Here is a 16715-nt window from a genome sequence, read left to right as displayed (position 1 = left end):
TAACATCTTATTTATGTACTGTTATGTTACTGTAGTTGTAGGTTAACATGTAAACAAGTCAGTTTATGTCATTTTGTGGTCACGCTTCCTTTTCGCAAATGTCCACTAGGTGGCATGACAGACATACGCTCTTATTCAACACGCTGTATGTAGCATTACAACAAAAACCTCAACATGGATGTATTCTTGAATAAATTGCCCAGTTGGTGTGAAATTATAACAATACTGAAGAATAACACGAACATTAAAGCTAACTTCATAGACTAATAAATACTACAGCAGTGAACCTAACATTGTTAATTTGAAACAGATTTAAACAAACTAATAAAAAAAAGCAAATTAATTCTGTAACATCCTCACACAATCAGTTCTGACAACGTGACTCACAGTCAGACATGTTAACAGCCTGATTAGACATTACTTCCATATCAACACACAGAGTTACAGATTTTCAACATTCTTACTGAAATTAAAATTAATTAATTCAAATATTTATGTATTAGGTTGTTTTTCAGTCCCTATGCCATTACACAGGCAAAAACTTTGACAGCCTGTCACAGACGAGCAGCAGCATTGCAGTATTTGTTGAACCTGATCCATTAACTTTTAATTGCTCATGCATCTTTTAATGGTGATCGTGCATGAAATATTAATTCAGAAGCATCTAATGCTCGTTTGGACATGCGTTCGTGTCAAGACCACGAATGTGTCCAGATGTGGAGAGAAGAGAAGAGCCGTTTGGTTTGGTTTCGTACTATCCTACAGCAGGCTAAGACTGCACTCTTGGCATTTTATAGATTTTTGGCATTTTATTTACTTTTTTCTTAAATTCCTGGATAATTGTTTTTTCTCTTTTCACATTTTAACAGTTTTTTTTTCTGAAATCAAAATGTAGTGCAATTTATGATTCAGGACTCAGTTCTGTTTTAAATGTTCCATTTTATGATCATTGGTGTAAAACAAAACAAAAGGGTCAATGCAGACAGCTCCAGGGAAACATTAGCAGTTCAGTCCATCATCACAGATGACCATAGCGCAGCACATACATTAAAAACTGCTACGGTCCATATGTTTATATTAACAAGGGGTAAAATGACTAGATTATAATAAATATGAAAGAGGTTGCATTTAGGATTGAACCAACAAAGTTATCACCAACGCTGCAGCTCCCCTCAGCTCTGTGTAGCATTTCAGCACAGCATTGTTTCGGTTCACTCTCACAGCTCTCATCAGTGTTGTTGACTGACTAGCCAGCGGTTTTAGCAAGAAGGCTCTAGAAACTAATAGGAGGGTGACAATTGAACATAACACCCATCAGTTGTGTTTAAAGCATATGCATTCTGTACCGCTTCACCCTGTCGTGAGCTTTGCTATTGGTTTGCCTATGGACACATTCATAGCTTGATGCAGCTTGATCACTTTAAATTTTGCTGCTATCAAGCAGCCAAATAAATCAGTTAATGCTGATCTATTAATACAGAAAAAAGCTCCATGAACCACTGGACATATAACAAAGAACAGAACAGAGCCAGTTTCACCTCTGCACTGCTGACCACTCACAGAGTGAAGTGGGTGTGAATGGTGTATTATCAGTTTTAGAAAGTTACAGAAATATTCCCAATCCACCCCCTCATCTGATGTCAGGAAGTTGTGGAGGGAGGGTGTTTCTGAAGCTTTTTGACTGTTGGACAAGAACCTCTAAAGCATACCAGCACTTTAAAAGATATACCTACACGTGCACATAGATATAGGCATTGGCTTACTGTATATAGCCTAAAGTAGGCCTACATTCCCTTGATAATGGGTCATCCAAACTGAGTTTATGTATCATCCATTTAAAGAATCAGTTCACCCCAAAAATCAAAAAGACATATTTTTCTTCTTTCCTGCTATTTATCCGTCTAGCTTATTTTGTTAAGAGTTGCAGAGTTTGGGAGAAATCAGCCAGGTGACGTCTGCCTCCTCTCCAATAAAATGGAAGCTGGTGGCGCTTGGTATCGACTTCCATTGCATCTGTGCATCATGGAGCAGCGGCTCGTGGTCGTGACTCTGCAGGATGTAAACATTAATGGTGTCCTCCTCCTCGCTGAGCACTCATTCATGAGTAGCTGCACGCTTTTCCTCCCTGCAGTGGTACAAAAAAATAATTCCCTGTATAAAACCGCTCACAAGTAACCGGGTCGTGATTTCAGACATTGCTCCTGAGTTCAAGTTCAAATGCATTTTTGTCGCATTGAACACCACAAGCTGAGTGCTATCTAGTTCCATTATATTTGAAAGAAGTCAAACTTCTTTACTGTTGATATCTTCAAGAATTGGCAACTCACATGAAAACAATCTAGATGTTTCAAAAAGCACTACAGGTAAGAGAAAGAGTGTGCTTGATGTCTGATTTTGGGTTGACCTGTCCCTTTAACAATGAAGATGTGCGTTGATCTGAATGAATGTGTTACTCTGACTGTACCACCAAAGACTTCATCACCTCTGTTGCAACGTCTGTAATCTCCCACTGTCAACATCTGGACCACCTGTCTATGTCGTCTCTGAACAGGCGGGCAGGTACGCAGCAGATGTGTCACCTCGGCCACACTCGCCTTGTACACCAGCACGAGTCTGAAAGGGTGTGATCCATGACTTGCATGTGGGAACTGGCCACCGTGTAATGGAATCATTTTGGATGTGAAAAATGAGCTCTACTCTATTATTTAATGAGGCTATAATGTGTTTTCCCCAAACGGTTTCCAGCTCTGCACACACAGGTGGCTGCTGTCAGGCTCTGCTTCAGGTTGGCCGACTTCATACCTGCTCGACTTTTGTTGAAGACAACAAAACAAAAAGATACTGAAGCTGCAAGGTCATCCCGGGGTATTTACTGTTTGCTTAATGAGCCTCGCACAGGGGAAACCTAAACCTTCATTAAATCTTCAGGGCGTCTGGTCTTCTTCTGTTTGTGTGTGTGTGTGTGTCTGTGTGTGTGTGTGTCTCCAATGACACAAAGAGGAGTGAGAGTGTCTACAGGCTCTTCATATGATGTGATCCTGGCCTTTTAGGAAAAACAAAGCAGGGCACACTAATCAGGCCTGGATAAATATGTATACATTAAATGCTGTTTCACTTCAAAGAACTAAAATATGGGCCTGATACTAATCAACAGCTGTATGTGACCATCTTTGTGGAATAATAATAATAATGGTAGAATATAAATGTCTCTGCTCCGAGAGAATCACACAGTCTCGACCTCTCTGCTTGATAAACCACAGTGCATCACCCTGGGGTTTCCAGAACATGACTGCACCTATCCAAAAGTACTGGTGACCTGCCGGTCACATGCAGCTGTCGTCATAGTGACGGCATTGTCAGTTACCTGAGTTGGGTGCTGGCGGGGAGCCTAGGCAGAGGAGAGCCAACCTGCTGAGGAGGTAGTCTGGGCAAAGAGGACACAGAGGACACAGAGGACGGACGCCTATTATTTGTCATCATGCCGAGAAAACGCGACGTGTCTTCGGATGATGGTGAGTTGAAGATCAGAGGACTGGAGGATTAGTACGTTTTGTGCAGGTTGTAATGATGTGTGATGCAGGCTGGTTCATTTCACAGGAGGAAAATGTTCTTCTTGTATCAAAAAAATATATATTGATGGAATAATTTGTGTTGTAACATGTACTTCATTTTATACATGAGCAACAATTATTTGTTTGTTTCTTCTTGCGGACAACATTATATACAGTATACATTATATATGCTTTAATGTCAGAGGTGTGGACTCAAGTCTCGTGTTACTCTTGGTCCCTTTTCCACAAGCAGGAGCTTAATAAAGTGTAAAGGAGCACTTAGCTGCCATCATCGGTGCTGCTTTTGTTTCCGATTGACTCAACCTGCCGTTGGGTCGAGTTCCTGCAACTAAATTTGTGCACTGCTGATGAGATGATACTAAATGCAAGGTCCAGGTCCTTTCAGGGTGTTAAGTGTATCGACCAGGAGGCTGCACTGGAGGCACAGCAGTGCTTTAAAAGGTGCACTGTCACCAAAGTTATGTTAAAATCACTGACGTTCCATTAATGGACAATGCATATCCACCTCCTCCAACCATACAAAGATTGAGCCAAAAATATTCCTGATATGAGCACTTATATATTGTGGTGAAGAGATATTTAATGAAGTAAGGATGCTAACCTGCCAGCCCTGGCCCATTTCAGACCAAAGCCCTGGTGCTGGCGATGTAACACTACCCCTGTGCTCCAAAGTCACCCTCTAGACCGCTAGCTGCACAGCTAACTGAGCTAACTAGCAGACAGCAGCAACAGTTAGTAGCAATCCACAGTTACTTTGGTGATATGCTGCCTCCTATTTGTTTTGTCATCGAATCAACATTATAAGAATGAGACAAAAGGACAGGAATCATCTTTCAGAAAAATGTATCAGACTTGTACCGTGAGCGTTTAGTTGGGCCTGTGTGCCATCTGCTAACATGAAATTGGAGGGGTTCATGACCTTTACAGCAGCCAGCCACCAGGGGAGCGTTGAGATGTTTTCTCACTTTGGGGACCTTTCCATGAGTGTATTATTTTGACCTGGATATGGCAACGCCACTCAGCCTAGCTACCGTATTGCAGTGGAAAAATTCCCCTGCTGCCCAAAAAGAACTTTCCCATATAGAGAATCATTATTGTGTGTCTTTCTATCAAGAACTTTTGATCCATAAACTCCACTGCTGTATTCATTGGGTTAGGGTTGGGGTTCAGGTTAGATTGGCTCATTGTCTGCTGAGCAACAAACATTTATTTGCAGTATCTGACTGTGTTGTTTTCTGTGTTTTCTTCCTCAGTTGGGATAGAGATAGACGGGGATTTGAGTGACAGCGATGGTGAGCGGATAAAAGTGAATTTCATGGAACTGATTCAAAAAAATAATCATGGAGTCTAATCTAATAGAATACTAAAAATTGTTTTATTTGGTCTTAATGTAGATGGTGCCCCCCAAAAGAGAACAAACAGGAGGCAGGCAGCAGGAAGAGGAGGTGTAAGGGCAAGAGGCCGGGGAAAGAAACCAGCCAGCGAGGATGAAGATGAGGATGATGATGAGGAGGATGAAGCTCCGAGGGGACGCAGGGGAGCGAACAAGAAGAAGCCTGCAAAGAAACGTGGTGGTGGTGACGATGATGACAGCGAGGACGAGGCTCCCAAGAGGAAGCGAGGAGGGGCGGCCAATAAGAAGAAAGGAGGCAAAGCCCAGGACAGTGATGAGGAGGACAGCGACGCGGGGAAAGGAAAGAAGGGGAAGAAAGGAGGAAAAAAAGGAGGGAAGGATGAGGAGGAGGACAGTAAGGGAAAGAAGGGGGATGCCAAAGGGAAGGACAAGGGGAAAGACAAGGACAACGACAAGAAGAAGAAGAAGAAGGACGACAGGTAGGTCAGAACATACCAGGGGTGAAAGCAGTAAGCAGCAGAAATGTTCTACTTGGGTGGAACAAATGTTACTGTGTCCATGACAATATGAGAAAAAACGTACAACTTAAAACTGTATTATTAGCAAAAAATGTGACATACGTACTCTCTCTGGAACAAATTACATTGCGATCTGCGTTTTCGATCATAAAATATCTTGTTTGTAAGTCTGCATTAACATGACGCTATAGAAAAGCTCTTATTTCAAAATGGGGTTCAAATTGCATGCTTATCTGTCCATAAACTATTTAACTTTCATCTTCAGCTTTTTCCGTCTTTTCATCCACCACAAATCCTACCTCTCATTCCACTCCCGACTTTTCAGTATCGATTTTTGCAAATCTAAGCCCTTGTTCCTGTCAACTGTGTCCTGCAGGGCTCTATACTGGAGCCAGTCTTCTTCAGCATACATTAATGATCTGCCCTCTCTGTGTGGAAGTCTGATATCTTAATGTACGCTGATGGAACTGACATTAGCAAAACTTTGACATTTGTTCATCCTCAGCTCGGACAGCATAAATGTGCTCAGCAAATCTCACAGCAATCTGTGTTTTAAACTGAGATATCTTATTGCAAGTTAACATTTTGTTCTAAGGATGGTCCTACAATAAAGCTGATGGGGTGTTCCTTTGTCAGGCATGAAAGTGCTCTGTAAATTGCAAATCTTTTCAACTTGAATTTTTGCATACAACTTTTCCTCCCTTTGCTTCCAACCTTTCCCAATCTAATCTTGTACTGGTGTCACGCAAGGCTCTATACCGGGCCCACTCCTGTTCAGCATGTAAACTGTCAAACTGCCCTCTGTGTGTGGAAAAGGTGATATCACAATGTATGCTGATGAAAGTCCAAAAAGAGTTCAATCGAGCTAGCAGGTGTCATGCTGAAGGTCATATTCACTGAAAGTGTAGAAAACCAGTTGTATGTTTATTTCTTAAGTCCACAGTGTACATGTAGAGCAAGTCATTCTCATCTCACAACAGAGAGTATAAGTTGGGAATCTGTACCCAAAAGTCATATTTAGGTGAAAGTAAAGATGTTGTACTAAAAAATAACTTTGATTAGTAAGTAGTAAGTGGGCCATACTAGTGCTTCTAAAGTTAATGTCCTAAAGTATCTGGTAATAAATGCACTAAAGTATCTGGAAATGAACAGGCTTAAGTGTAGAAAATAAAAGGTAAAAGAAAATTGTGTACATGTTATGGGCTGACTGATTATTGGGTCAGATCTTGAGATTTTTTCTGATTGGAATCATCTGATTGTCAATAACATAAATTTAGACAAAACTGCTCAACTTTGGCTTTGATGCAGTGTACAATCTGCAAAATAGCTAAAGTTACCATGTAAATATAGTGGATTAAAAAGTACGATGTTTGCCTCTAAAATGTAGTGCAAGTATAAAGAACTATCAAATGGAAATACAAGGTACATGTACCTCAAAACTGTACTTAAGTACATTACTCAAGTAAATGTACTTACAATGTTACATACACTTACTGAGTCTAGACGGAACACAGAACAAAGTTGTCTTTGACCAACTCACCCCCCCTCCCCTCTCCCCTCCCCTCTCCCCCTCCCTCTTCCTCTCCCTCTCCCTCTCTCTCTCCCTCTCCCTCTCCCTCTCCCTCTCCCTCTTCCTCTCCCTCTCCCTCTACCTCTACCTCTACCTCTCCCTCTCCTCTCCTCTCCTCTCCTCTCCCTCTCCCTCTCCTCTCCTCTCCTCTCCTCTCCTCTCCTCTCCTCTCCTCTCCTCTCCTCTTCCTCTCCCTCTCTCTCTCCCTCTTCCTCTTCCTCTCCCTCTCCCTCTTCCTCTCCCTCTTCCTCTTCCTCTTCCTCTCCCTCTCCCTCTTCCTCTTCCTCTTCCTCTCCCTTTCCCTCTTCCTCTCCCTCTCCCTCTCCCTCTTCCTCTTCCTCTTCCTCTCCCTCTCCCTCTTCCTCTTCCTCTCCCTCTCCCTCTCCTCCTCCTGTTCTGCTCCAGTTCCTCTGATTCCAACTCCAACTCCGATGAGGAGGAGGAGTCCATGTCAGAGGGGGAGATGGCCCGGCTGATGGAGGAGGTGGAGGAGAAGAAGAAACTGATTGCTAACATCAGGAACAAGCCGTGGAGGATGAAGCGGAGGCTCACACACCTGAAGTAATGTCTCACCCCTGTCCTGGTTTCTAGTTCTTCATCTCAGTCTGGAATCAAAGAGCTGTATTTAGATCCTTGACATAGAAAATAAAATAAAAAAAATATGCAGCTTTTACTCAATTGAATTTGTAGGCGGAATATTTTGTCAGAGCATATGAAAATATTTGTTCCACATGTTAGTCTCACAGCAAAGATGAAAAATTATCTCGTACTTTTGGAGCTTTACGTGTGACACAAACTCTGATCTCAAACCACAAACCTGCACTTGGAAACAAGACTTGCCGGTGCTAAATATTTGCATTTGAATTCATCATACATCTGGAAAATCCAATTCAATGTGAAAAGACACAAATCCAGCTCACTTCATGGGGCATTTATCTCACCCTCGTCTTCGTTTCTTCACAGGGAGGCTCAGCAGTTTGTGGATAAGTTTGAAGGGGCTTTGGGCAAGGGAAAAGGCAGGAAGTGGTACGCCTACAAAGTGATGATGACCAAGGTTAGGCTCAGCATTCAAACTGTCTTGCTTTGTGTTTGTGTGCCTGTTTTCCTTGTGTCATTTTCAGTCTCTTTCTTTTTGATAATTTCCAGAAATGGATCAAGTTCCAGAGGGATTTTGAGAACTTCAGAACAGCCTGTATCCCCTGGGAGAGGAAGATTAAAGAGGTGGAAAGTACGTTTTGTCATAGGGATCTCCAGCTGAACAGCGACTCCTAGTGGACAGATACTGAGTTTTAAAAACCTCCTCAATGTTCTCAGGTCACTTTGGGTCGTCTGTGGCGTCTTACTTCATCTTTCTGCGCTGGATGTACGGCATGAACCTCGTCCTCTTCGGCTTCACTTTTGGACTGGTGGTCATCCCTGAGGTGAAATGATGCATTCATGTTTAGTGATAAAATATGGATGTCAGTCAAAATAAGAAATGAACACACCTCTAGTTCAACGATGAGTAAAACAAAGTTAAAAGATTCAAGAACAAATTCTAAAAGACGTGTTATATTCTTGCAGGTTCTGATGGGTCTTCCCTATGGTTCCATTCCCAGGAAGACTGTCCCCAGAGCAGAGCAGGCCACTGCTCAGGACTACTCTGTCCTCATGGACTTCAACGTGAGTTTATATATGACAAACACCATTAAATGTGTCATGCTTTTAAATATGCCCTCATGATTTCAGTGCAAGTGTATTCAATTGATACTAAAAGGAGTCTAAAACATAAAGAAAATCACTTCACATAGCTGTTTTTGGCATCTCGATAATGAGATATAACACATTTGGACGCTTGCTCTTTTTTATGAAGGAAACCACACTTTTCTTCTTCTTTGACCTTCACTTAGCTTGAAGATTTACTGGTATCCAAACCTGCTGTTCGCAGGCACAACCGTGTTGCACAAATGAACACAGACACTAATGAAAGATGGGTTTGAAGATGAAAAAGGTCAATAATGATAGAACTTCTCCTTTTATTAGGGCTACTGCAAGTATTCCGTCCTGTTCTACGGGTATTACAACAACCAGAGGACCATCGGCTTGCTGAAGTTCAGGCTGCCTCTGTCCTACCTCATGGTCGGGATCGGCACCTTCGGCTACAGCCTGATGGTCGTGATCCGCACGTGAGTCTGCAGCAGCGTCCGGCTCAGGGGGCTTCACACAGTATGGTTGCTTTACATTAATTTACTGTCCAAAAGAAAATAATCAAGTAATTTGAGGTTTAAAATGTGAGAAAACAAAGCAAAACCCAAGGGGAAACCGAAGTTAAAGATATCAAAATAGAGTCCTCCTACATGTCCTTTAAGAAGTCCTTTTTTTCTTTTTCAGAATGGCGAAGAACGCTGATGTCGGTGGCGGAGACGGAGATGAAGGAGAGTTCACATTTGCCTGGAAGATGTTCACCAGCTGGGATTACCTCATAGGCAACTCGGAGACCGCCGACAATAAGTACGCCTCAATCACCACTAGCTTCAAGGTAACCGTGGCAGCAGCTTTTACAAGAAACATTTAGTCATGCAACATCACATGCAGCACACTGCGACACTGCTTATCTGGTCGATGACAGATTAAAACGTTCTCTCCGTTCCCCTTCTGACAAAAACAGGAGTCCATCGTGGACGAGCAGGAGAACCAGAAGGATGAGAACATCCACCTGCGGAGGTTCCTCAGAGTCCTGGCGAACTTCCTGATCACCTGCAGCCTCGGCGGCAGCGGTTATCTCATCTACTTCGTGGTGAAGAGGTCTCAGGAGTTTGCCTCCAGGGACGACCTCAGCTGGTACGAGAAGAACGAGGTAATGATGGTCAGATGTAAACTGGTGTATAGGACAACAAACAAAGGTGAAAAAAGTCACCTTTTCAACTTTTACATAAAAAAACAAACCAGCTTTTTTAATATTACTATTGTTTCTAGATATACTTCTGCTGCTGTAACACTACTACCGGCCACTTTAAACTCAAGGTTCATCTGTTTGCTAGTTCTGGAGCTTTTGGGCCATGTAGTAAGTAATAATGACAAAGATTTGACTTTAGATTTTGAATGAATGTTTCTGTCTGCCACAAATTGCCAAATACCTCTGACAAAACTTTTAAGGAACGTGAACAGGTTCCAAATTTGGTTTAATAAGCGTATTAGAAAGACAATCAAAGGCACCGTTCTGACAAAACAGCCCTTTTTTTTCACGGTGAAACCCTGAAATACCCCTCTGAATAACAGCTTTTGAACTTTATGCCAGAAGAGTGCCTTAGATCATTTCCTTTGTATTATTTTTTTTTTTTTGCCCCTGTGTTCCCTACCAAAGAACACATTCATCACATTTAGTTTGAACTTCTCAGCACTACAGTCTCTTTGTTTCTTCCTTTGATTTAGTAGATTCCAAAAAAGCCGGTGAGGATGTTTCGTCATGAGTGAATTAAACAAGACGACTGCAGTGCTGTAAGAAAACAATCACATAAAGACAGCGACTCTTTCTCTCGGTCGAAAAATCTGTGATAATATTGGTGAGAAAAAATATAAAAAGCCCACACAGAAAGACAAATAAAATGGTATTGTCTGTTGTATTGAAGTGTTAATTTGATGTGAAGACGTCATTGATAAATCCTGATTGTCTCGGACAGTTGGAGATCATCATGTCTCTGCTGGGTCTGGTGTGTCCTCCTTTGTTTGAGACCATCGCCGAGCTGGAGGACTACCATCCTCGAATCGCCCTCAAGTGGCAGCTGGGACGCATCTTCGCCCTGTTCCTGGGAAACCTCTACACCTTTCTGTTCGCCCTGTTTGACGAGGTCAACACCAAGGTATGTCAGCAGTGAGTGTGTGTGTGTGTGTGTGTGTGTGTGTGTGTGTGTGTGTGTGTGTGTGTGTGTGTGTGTGTGTGTGTGTGTGTGTGTGTGTGTGAGAGAGTGAGTGCTCTTCCCAAACTGATCAGCTGAACAGTTATTGGACCATCAGACCAGATGCTATTGATGATGACGATATTGTTGAAAACCCTCTTGTGGCATCAGGGCTTCAGTCCTCTGGCTCCAACCTCGTGCAATAACGTCAAGTTTGCACACAAAATATCTCACACATTTTGAACTGTTCTAACTTATGTGACCCCCAAGATCGATGCTTTACCCTGAGGTTCCATTCTTCTAGTCCTACTTCTGCACCGTAAGATGTAATGAATATTGTATCCACTGGGGGTCTCTCACAAAACATTGCTAAGGAATACCAATCAAGCTTAGAGTCTCCCAATCAACTTTGTCTCACTTTTGTCGCACCATGAATATTTGATAGGTACGTGAGAAAGTGGAAGACTGAGTTAATGTTTAGACCTGCATAGTTTTGTTTTCTGGCTCTGGAAGACTTAGATTCTGAAGGATGAGTCAACAGACAACCACCATAAAAAAGACAATTCTGTACTTTGGCGTCTTAAATATAACCTTGAGCCACTGCTGACTGATTCGTGTCTTTGTGTGATGTAGCTGGAAGAAGAGGAGTCCATCAAGAACGCCTCCATCTGGGCCATGAAGGAGTACTATGCCAACTACACGCGTCTGATCAACGACACCGAGTCCACCCCGCCCCCCATGGACCCCTCTGATGTCATCAGAGGACCCTGCTGGGAGACCGCCGTTGGCATAGTACTGAGAATGAAAAAGAATCAACTTCTTTATACAACACATTTTAGACACATACTTCTAATGTTTGACAAAGTAACAGAATTTTGTATTACATCTTATCTTATTAGTAAGACGCGCTCCTGTTGTACTATGAGCTTTAATGAGAAGAAAATAGACAGTTTCCTCCAGTCATTTGATCCATCGTTGCAAATCCACATTTCAGTCTCACCTCGTTCTTGCACCTCTATCAAGCCAAGGAATAATCTGCCAAGTATCTGCCGAGTAATTCTCAAACTCCTGGTGAAGATTTGAATCTTCTAAAACAAGATAATCTTTTATTGATCCTCCAGAGGGAACATTTGGGTGTTACAGCAGTGCAAGGACAGAGTGAAGACAGATGAATAAATAGAGAAAACAATAATTAAATGATTAAAACAAACAAAAAAATGTATTACTGGACTTTTAAGATTAAAATTAAGTTTCAGTCTTATAGGCTGCCAAAATAGGGTTACTTTCTGTCAAAATGTTTAAGCTGCCTAACATGGCAAAGCTGTGTAAAATATGAACGATGAGAGATGTCATGCTGTTTGACAAACCTTTATGTCCTCATTTCACTCTCCTGGATGTGTGCTGTTCCAGGAGTTTGTGAAGCTGACCGTGTCAGACATCCAGGTGTCCTACCTGACCATCCTGATCGGTGACTTCGCCAGAGCCGTCATCGTTCGCTTCCTCAACTACTGCTGGTGCTGGGACCTGGAGGCTGGCTTTGTAAGTGCGGCAGCTCAAGGATGTTGTCATACAATGAATTCACTTAAGTGGTTTTCTCAGGGTGTGCCTGAAGACGATTCAGTAGCTCAGTATGAGACTGCTGAGAGAGTATTATTTCATTGTCCCATTAAACAATCACACTTTGACATTAACCAGCATAAACAATATCAGGACCTTTAAACTGATGTAGCTTAATGGAATTCAGACATAATAATTACCCTACATCTGTGATTTCCTACTGTAACATGTTGAAACATCTTTGGTTAGGAGGACATATTGAAACATTAATAAGATAACATAATTATTGTTTAATTTTTACATTGTGAGGTGTTGAAAAAAAAAACTGCATTTGAACAAAAATGATTTATGGAGGAAGCAGAGCAACAGCAACAACAACAAAAACAGACCCATTTCTTACTTCTAAAGTACCAGATTAATTATTTCCTTTACCATGGTTCACTCCAATTTGTGCTGGCATCCATATACACTAAACTACTATTGTAAACAATATTCCTGCAGCATGTTAGCGTTGTCATTGTGAGTATGTTGCCATGCTAACATTAGCATTTAGCTCAGAGCACTGCTACCATGGCTGAGTTAAGTGTAGACTATGTGGTTTTATAATTTTGTTAAAGTGTAGCCAATCTGTTAAAAAAGTTGTAGATGTGATGTCATTATTCTTTTTGTTCCAGGCCAAGCCCACTTATTAAAGCCAACCTGAAATGTGCTTTATACTCTGATCTTGGGACTTATTTAACTGTTATCTTGAATAAGATTAAACTGCCGGTCAAACTCTATAAGTAGCAAAGCTTTCGATGAATACAAAGTAATCTCTGTCTCTGTTCATTTCAGCCTTCATATGGAGAGTTTGACATCAGTGGTAACGTGCTTGGATTGGTCTTCAATCAAGGGATGATCTGGTAATAGCATAGATACATGCGCTGCACAGTTGCCAGTGTGTTAATGTGTCTGTGTTTCTATGGATGGGTGTGTGTGTGTGTGTGTGTGTGTGTGTGTGTGTGTCGCTGCATGCATATCCAGTATCACTGAGTGGATAAACAACATCAATATCAGGGATAGGGTGAGTGTTTGGGTTTCAGGTTGCAGTGGAGCCACTCTGCGTGCATTACCAATTCACTTTGAATGACCATCAACATGTGTTACATGTCGTTGTAAGTTACATCTAATTATGCCACATCTCCTCACTGTGCTGCACTGCACAGTTTTTATAATCATCATCATTTTCCTCTTATTTTGATTGATTTTTGCTTCAAGATGCAGTATGTTACGTTGTATAACATTTTTATGTTTGATTTACCACAATAAGCAATAATGATACACTCTGATGCGTTACATATTGTTATGGCATTATATTATTTCATGTTATATCTTCCTCTAATATCTCATGGTTTCGGGCATGTAACTGAACTCACACGGCGGCCATTTTCCTCTTACATCGCGCTCAAATGTCATACAGCTGTTCCAGGTTGGAAGTCAGATAGAATAAGGAAATCACGTTTTACCTGGGAAAATGATTTGCACTTGTGATGTCTTGACGTGTTGCAGGATGGGTGCGTTTTATGCTCCTGGGCTGGTCGGCATCAACGTGCTCCGCCTCCTCAGCTCCATGTACTATCAGTGTTGGGCCGTGATGGCCACCAACGTGCCCCATGAGAGAGTCTTCAAGGCCTCCAAGTCCAACAACTTCTACATGGGTCTGCTGCTCCTCATCCTCTTCCTCAGTCTGTTACCTGTCGTTTATACCATCATGACCCTGCCGCCCTCATTCGACTGCGGACCCTTCAGGTAACAACACATGACAAAAAGACACAACAGAATACTGAGTTGTAGAAGTCTGTTTGAAATAGAAATGTGTGTGTGTGTGTGTAAATACACACTTTGACCAATCCTGATGTTTGCAGTGGGAAGTCGAAGATGTTTGATGTGATCATGGAGACGATAGAACTGGACCTGCCAGCCTTCTTGGGGACACTCTTCAGCTACGCAGCCAACCCAGGCCTCATCATACCAGCTGTCCTGCTCATGGTGTGAGTGGATATCATGGAGACACACACACACACATGCACACACACATGCTCACGCACATGCTCACACACGCATACACACATGCACCTGTGTGATTACTGGTGGTGGGAAGATTATAAAATTACTCAAGAACTCAAGAGCACTTTTTCTGAGTACAATTGCAAGGTACTCAAAATTTAGTTTAGTTTAGTTTAGATGGCAGATTTAATTTTATAACACTAAATAAAAGGATGAAATAAATAAATCATTACGTATTGTTGTTGATCAAAATAAAACGTAATTGATCCCTGAGAAGAAATTCACAAGCTACCCGACTGATTAAATATGCAAAGTAGTTTAACCACCTTTATCAGCTTCAACATTACAGTGATACATCAATAATTAAGTACGAGATCTGAGGATTGTTCAAGTCAAGTGTGTGTCATTTCTCCTTCACAGACTGGCCATCTACTATCTGAACTCGGTGTCTGAAGCCTACCAGAACTCAAACATGGAGCTGAAGAAGAAGATGCAGATGGTAAGTCGAGAATGGAGCTAAACGTGGCGTGATCTACACGATCAGCACAGTTACAAATGCACAGATACCAAGAATGCTGTGAAGTAAGATTTTTTTTAAACAGGTTGCAACAGCAAAACTAATGTTGCCCCCATCAACTACACTGCTAATGAGAAAATGTTTGCATGTAAAAATATTAAGCAAAGATTGTTACTGTGGTGGATATTCACCTGCTAACCATCAGCATCTTCCCATTGTCATTGTGAGCATTTTAGCATGTCGACTTTAGCGTTTAGCTTAAGGGAGCATAAGTGAGCTGCTTTTCCTACTCATGTCGAGATCTGCAGTATTTTCCCCTGCCTGGGTTAAATACCTGACTAAAGGTGTGGTTTAAATGAGTCTGGTGATATTCTGTATGAACTGATGTGACTGACAGTATTGCATGTGTATCCCAAGCCTGATAGCTCTTATATGTCCGTGCCGTAAAGCTTCATTGTTGTCCCAAAACATTTAAAAACACCAGATGTGTTTATTAATCCACAACACAATTCCTGGCCAATCTTTGACATAAATAAAAGCACATTTAACAGAACGATTTTCTCCCTCTTCCTGAATGTCTCTCTCTCTCTCTCTCTCTCTCTCTCTCTCTCTCTCTCTCTCTCTCCCTCTGTCCGTCAAGGCTCGGGATGAAGAGAAGAACCGCAGGAACAACACGGACAGCACAAACCAAGTCATGAAAGACTTGGAGGACCTGCTGCCCAACAAGTCCCTCGCCCCCCCTGCTCCACCCGAGCCTGGTCAGTTCCTCCTCAGCAGCTATGCAGATGTGTGAAATGTCTGTGTAAAGTGAAATGTTACTAAATGTCTGTAACAGGTTTTCTATTTCGGAAGGAAGTTTTGTATCTGTGTACCTGTTACTAATCCAAAGGTTTCAGTGTAAAACAACGTAATCAGCTGATCCTTCACTGTCTCTGTCTGAACAGAAAAGGCACCAGAGCAGGAAGCAAAGCCGACTAAGACGAAGCCCGGGTCCGCCGGTAAAGGTGTAAACCTGCAGAAAGATGTGGCACTGGCATCCCCTAACCCCAACGTTCGAGGGCCGGTGAACCGGGCCCCGGGTCCTAGAGGACCTGGAGGAATGCCGGGTCCAGGTCCAGGCCTGGGTCCAGGCCCAGGCCGAGGGCGAGGCCGTGGGAGAGGGCCTCCTCCACGATAACAGTGTTGAAAAAAAAAACGCATTCCTGAAGGCTCCCTGCACCTCCTCATTTCACAGCGGGAGACACAAAAACAAAGTGTTTGGATTTCAGGGATAAAGACCTTCATCAGGTCTCCATATTTCCTTCCTGACATCAGCAACAACAAAATTACAGCTTTATAGACTTTAAACTACAGCACTGTTACACAACTCAATTTGGTCTTTACTACCTTATGATTCATGAAGGAAGGTTGTGTTGTTGATCCATGTTCCTGCCCGGTTGAGTGACAGTGGGCAGGCACTGAGCATTTCCATTCATCCTGTATGTTAATTCTTATGGATTTTCTATGACTGAGACATTTGTGCCTCAGGCTGTTTTGTTTTCTCTCACACTACTTTGTAATTTATGATATAACCCTGACTTTACAATAAAGTTTAAAATCTTTTTATAACTTCTTTGTAGCAGCTCAGTTTATATGCATATATATTTGTTATTGCATTTTATCCTAGATATGTGGAAATAGACAAATTTCAGCTTCCCTTCTCCTCA

The 16715-nt window shown here is 42.1% G+C and overlaps 1 protein-coding gene across 1 annotated transcript; it reads left to right on the top strand.

Annotated features, from left to right (window-relative positions):
• Positions 1-3361: 3361 nt before the first annotated feature.
• On the top strand, positions 3362-16575 carry tmc2a (transmembrane channel-like 2a). The gene is made up of 20 exons (XM_037117457.1): positions 3362-3512; positions 4826-4864; positions 4967-5405; positions 7420-7575; positions 7978-8068; positions 8161-8242; positions 8329-8435; positions 8578-8676; positions 9037-9179; positions 9385-9532; positions 9662-9850; positions 10674-10853; positions 11523-11681; positions 12300-12428; positions 13281-13348; positions 13995-14234; positions 14351-14476; positions 14913-14991; positions 15650-15767; positions 15954-16575. Exons 1-20 carry the CDS (start codon positions 3479-3481, stop codon positions 16184-16186), a joined length of 2859 nt encoding a protein of 952 aa, XP_036973352.1. The 5' UTR covers positions 3362-3478; the 3' UTR covers positions 16187-16575.
• The last annotated feature ends 140 nt before the right edge of the window (positions 16576-16715 follow it).

The sequence above is a fragment of the Acanthopagrus latus genome, chromosome 12 (assembly GCF_904848185.1).
Source record: "Acanthopagrus latus isolate v.2019 chromosome 12, fAcaLat1.1, whole genome shotgun sequence".
Classification (NCBI taxonomy): domain Eukaryota; kingdom Metazoa; phylum Chordata; class Actinopteri; order Spariformes; family Sparidae; genus Acanthopagrus; species Acanthopagrus latus.
Note: the sequence above shows the minus strand (reverse complement) of the source record. Positions and strands in the feature narration are given on the sequence as shown.

Excerpts from the sequence above, each read along its gene's own strand:
- tmc2a (XM_037117457.1), top strand. The coding sequence starts at position 3,479 with ATGCCGAGAAAACGCGACGTGTCTTCGGATGATG. Across the intron at positions 7,576-7,977 it reads CGGAGGCTCACACACCTGAA|GGAGGCTCAGCAGTTTGTGG; the intron begins GTAATGTCTCAC and ends GTTTCTTCACAG. Across the intron at positions 8,243-8,328 it reads GAAGATTAAAGAGGTGGAAA|GTCACTTTGGGTCGTCTGTG; the intron begins GTACGTTTTGTC and ends CAATGTTCTCAG.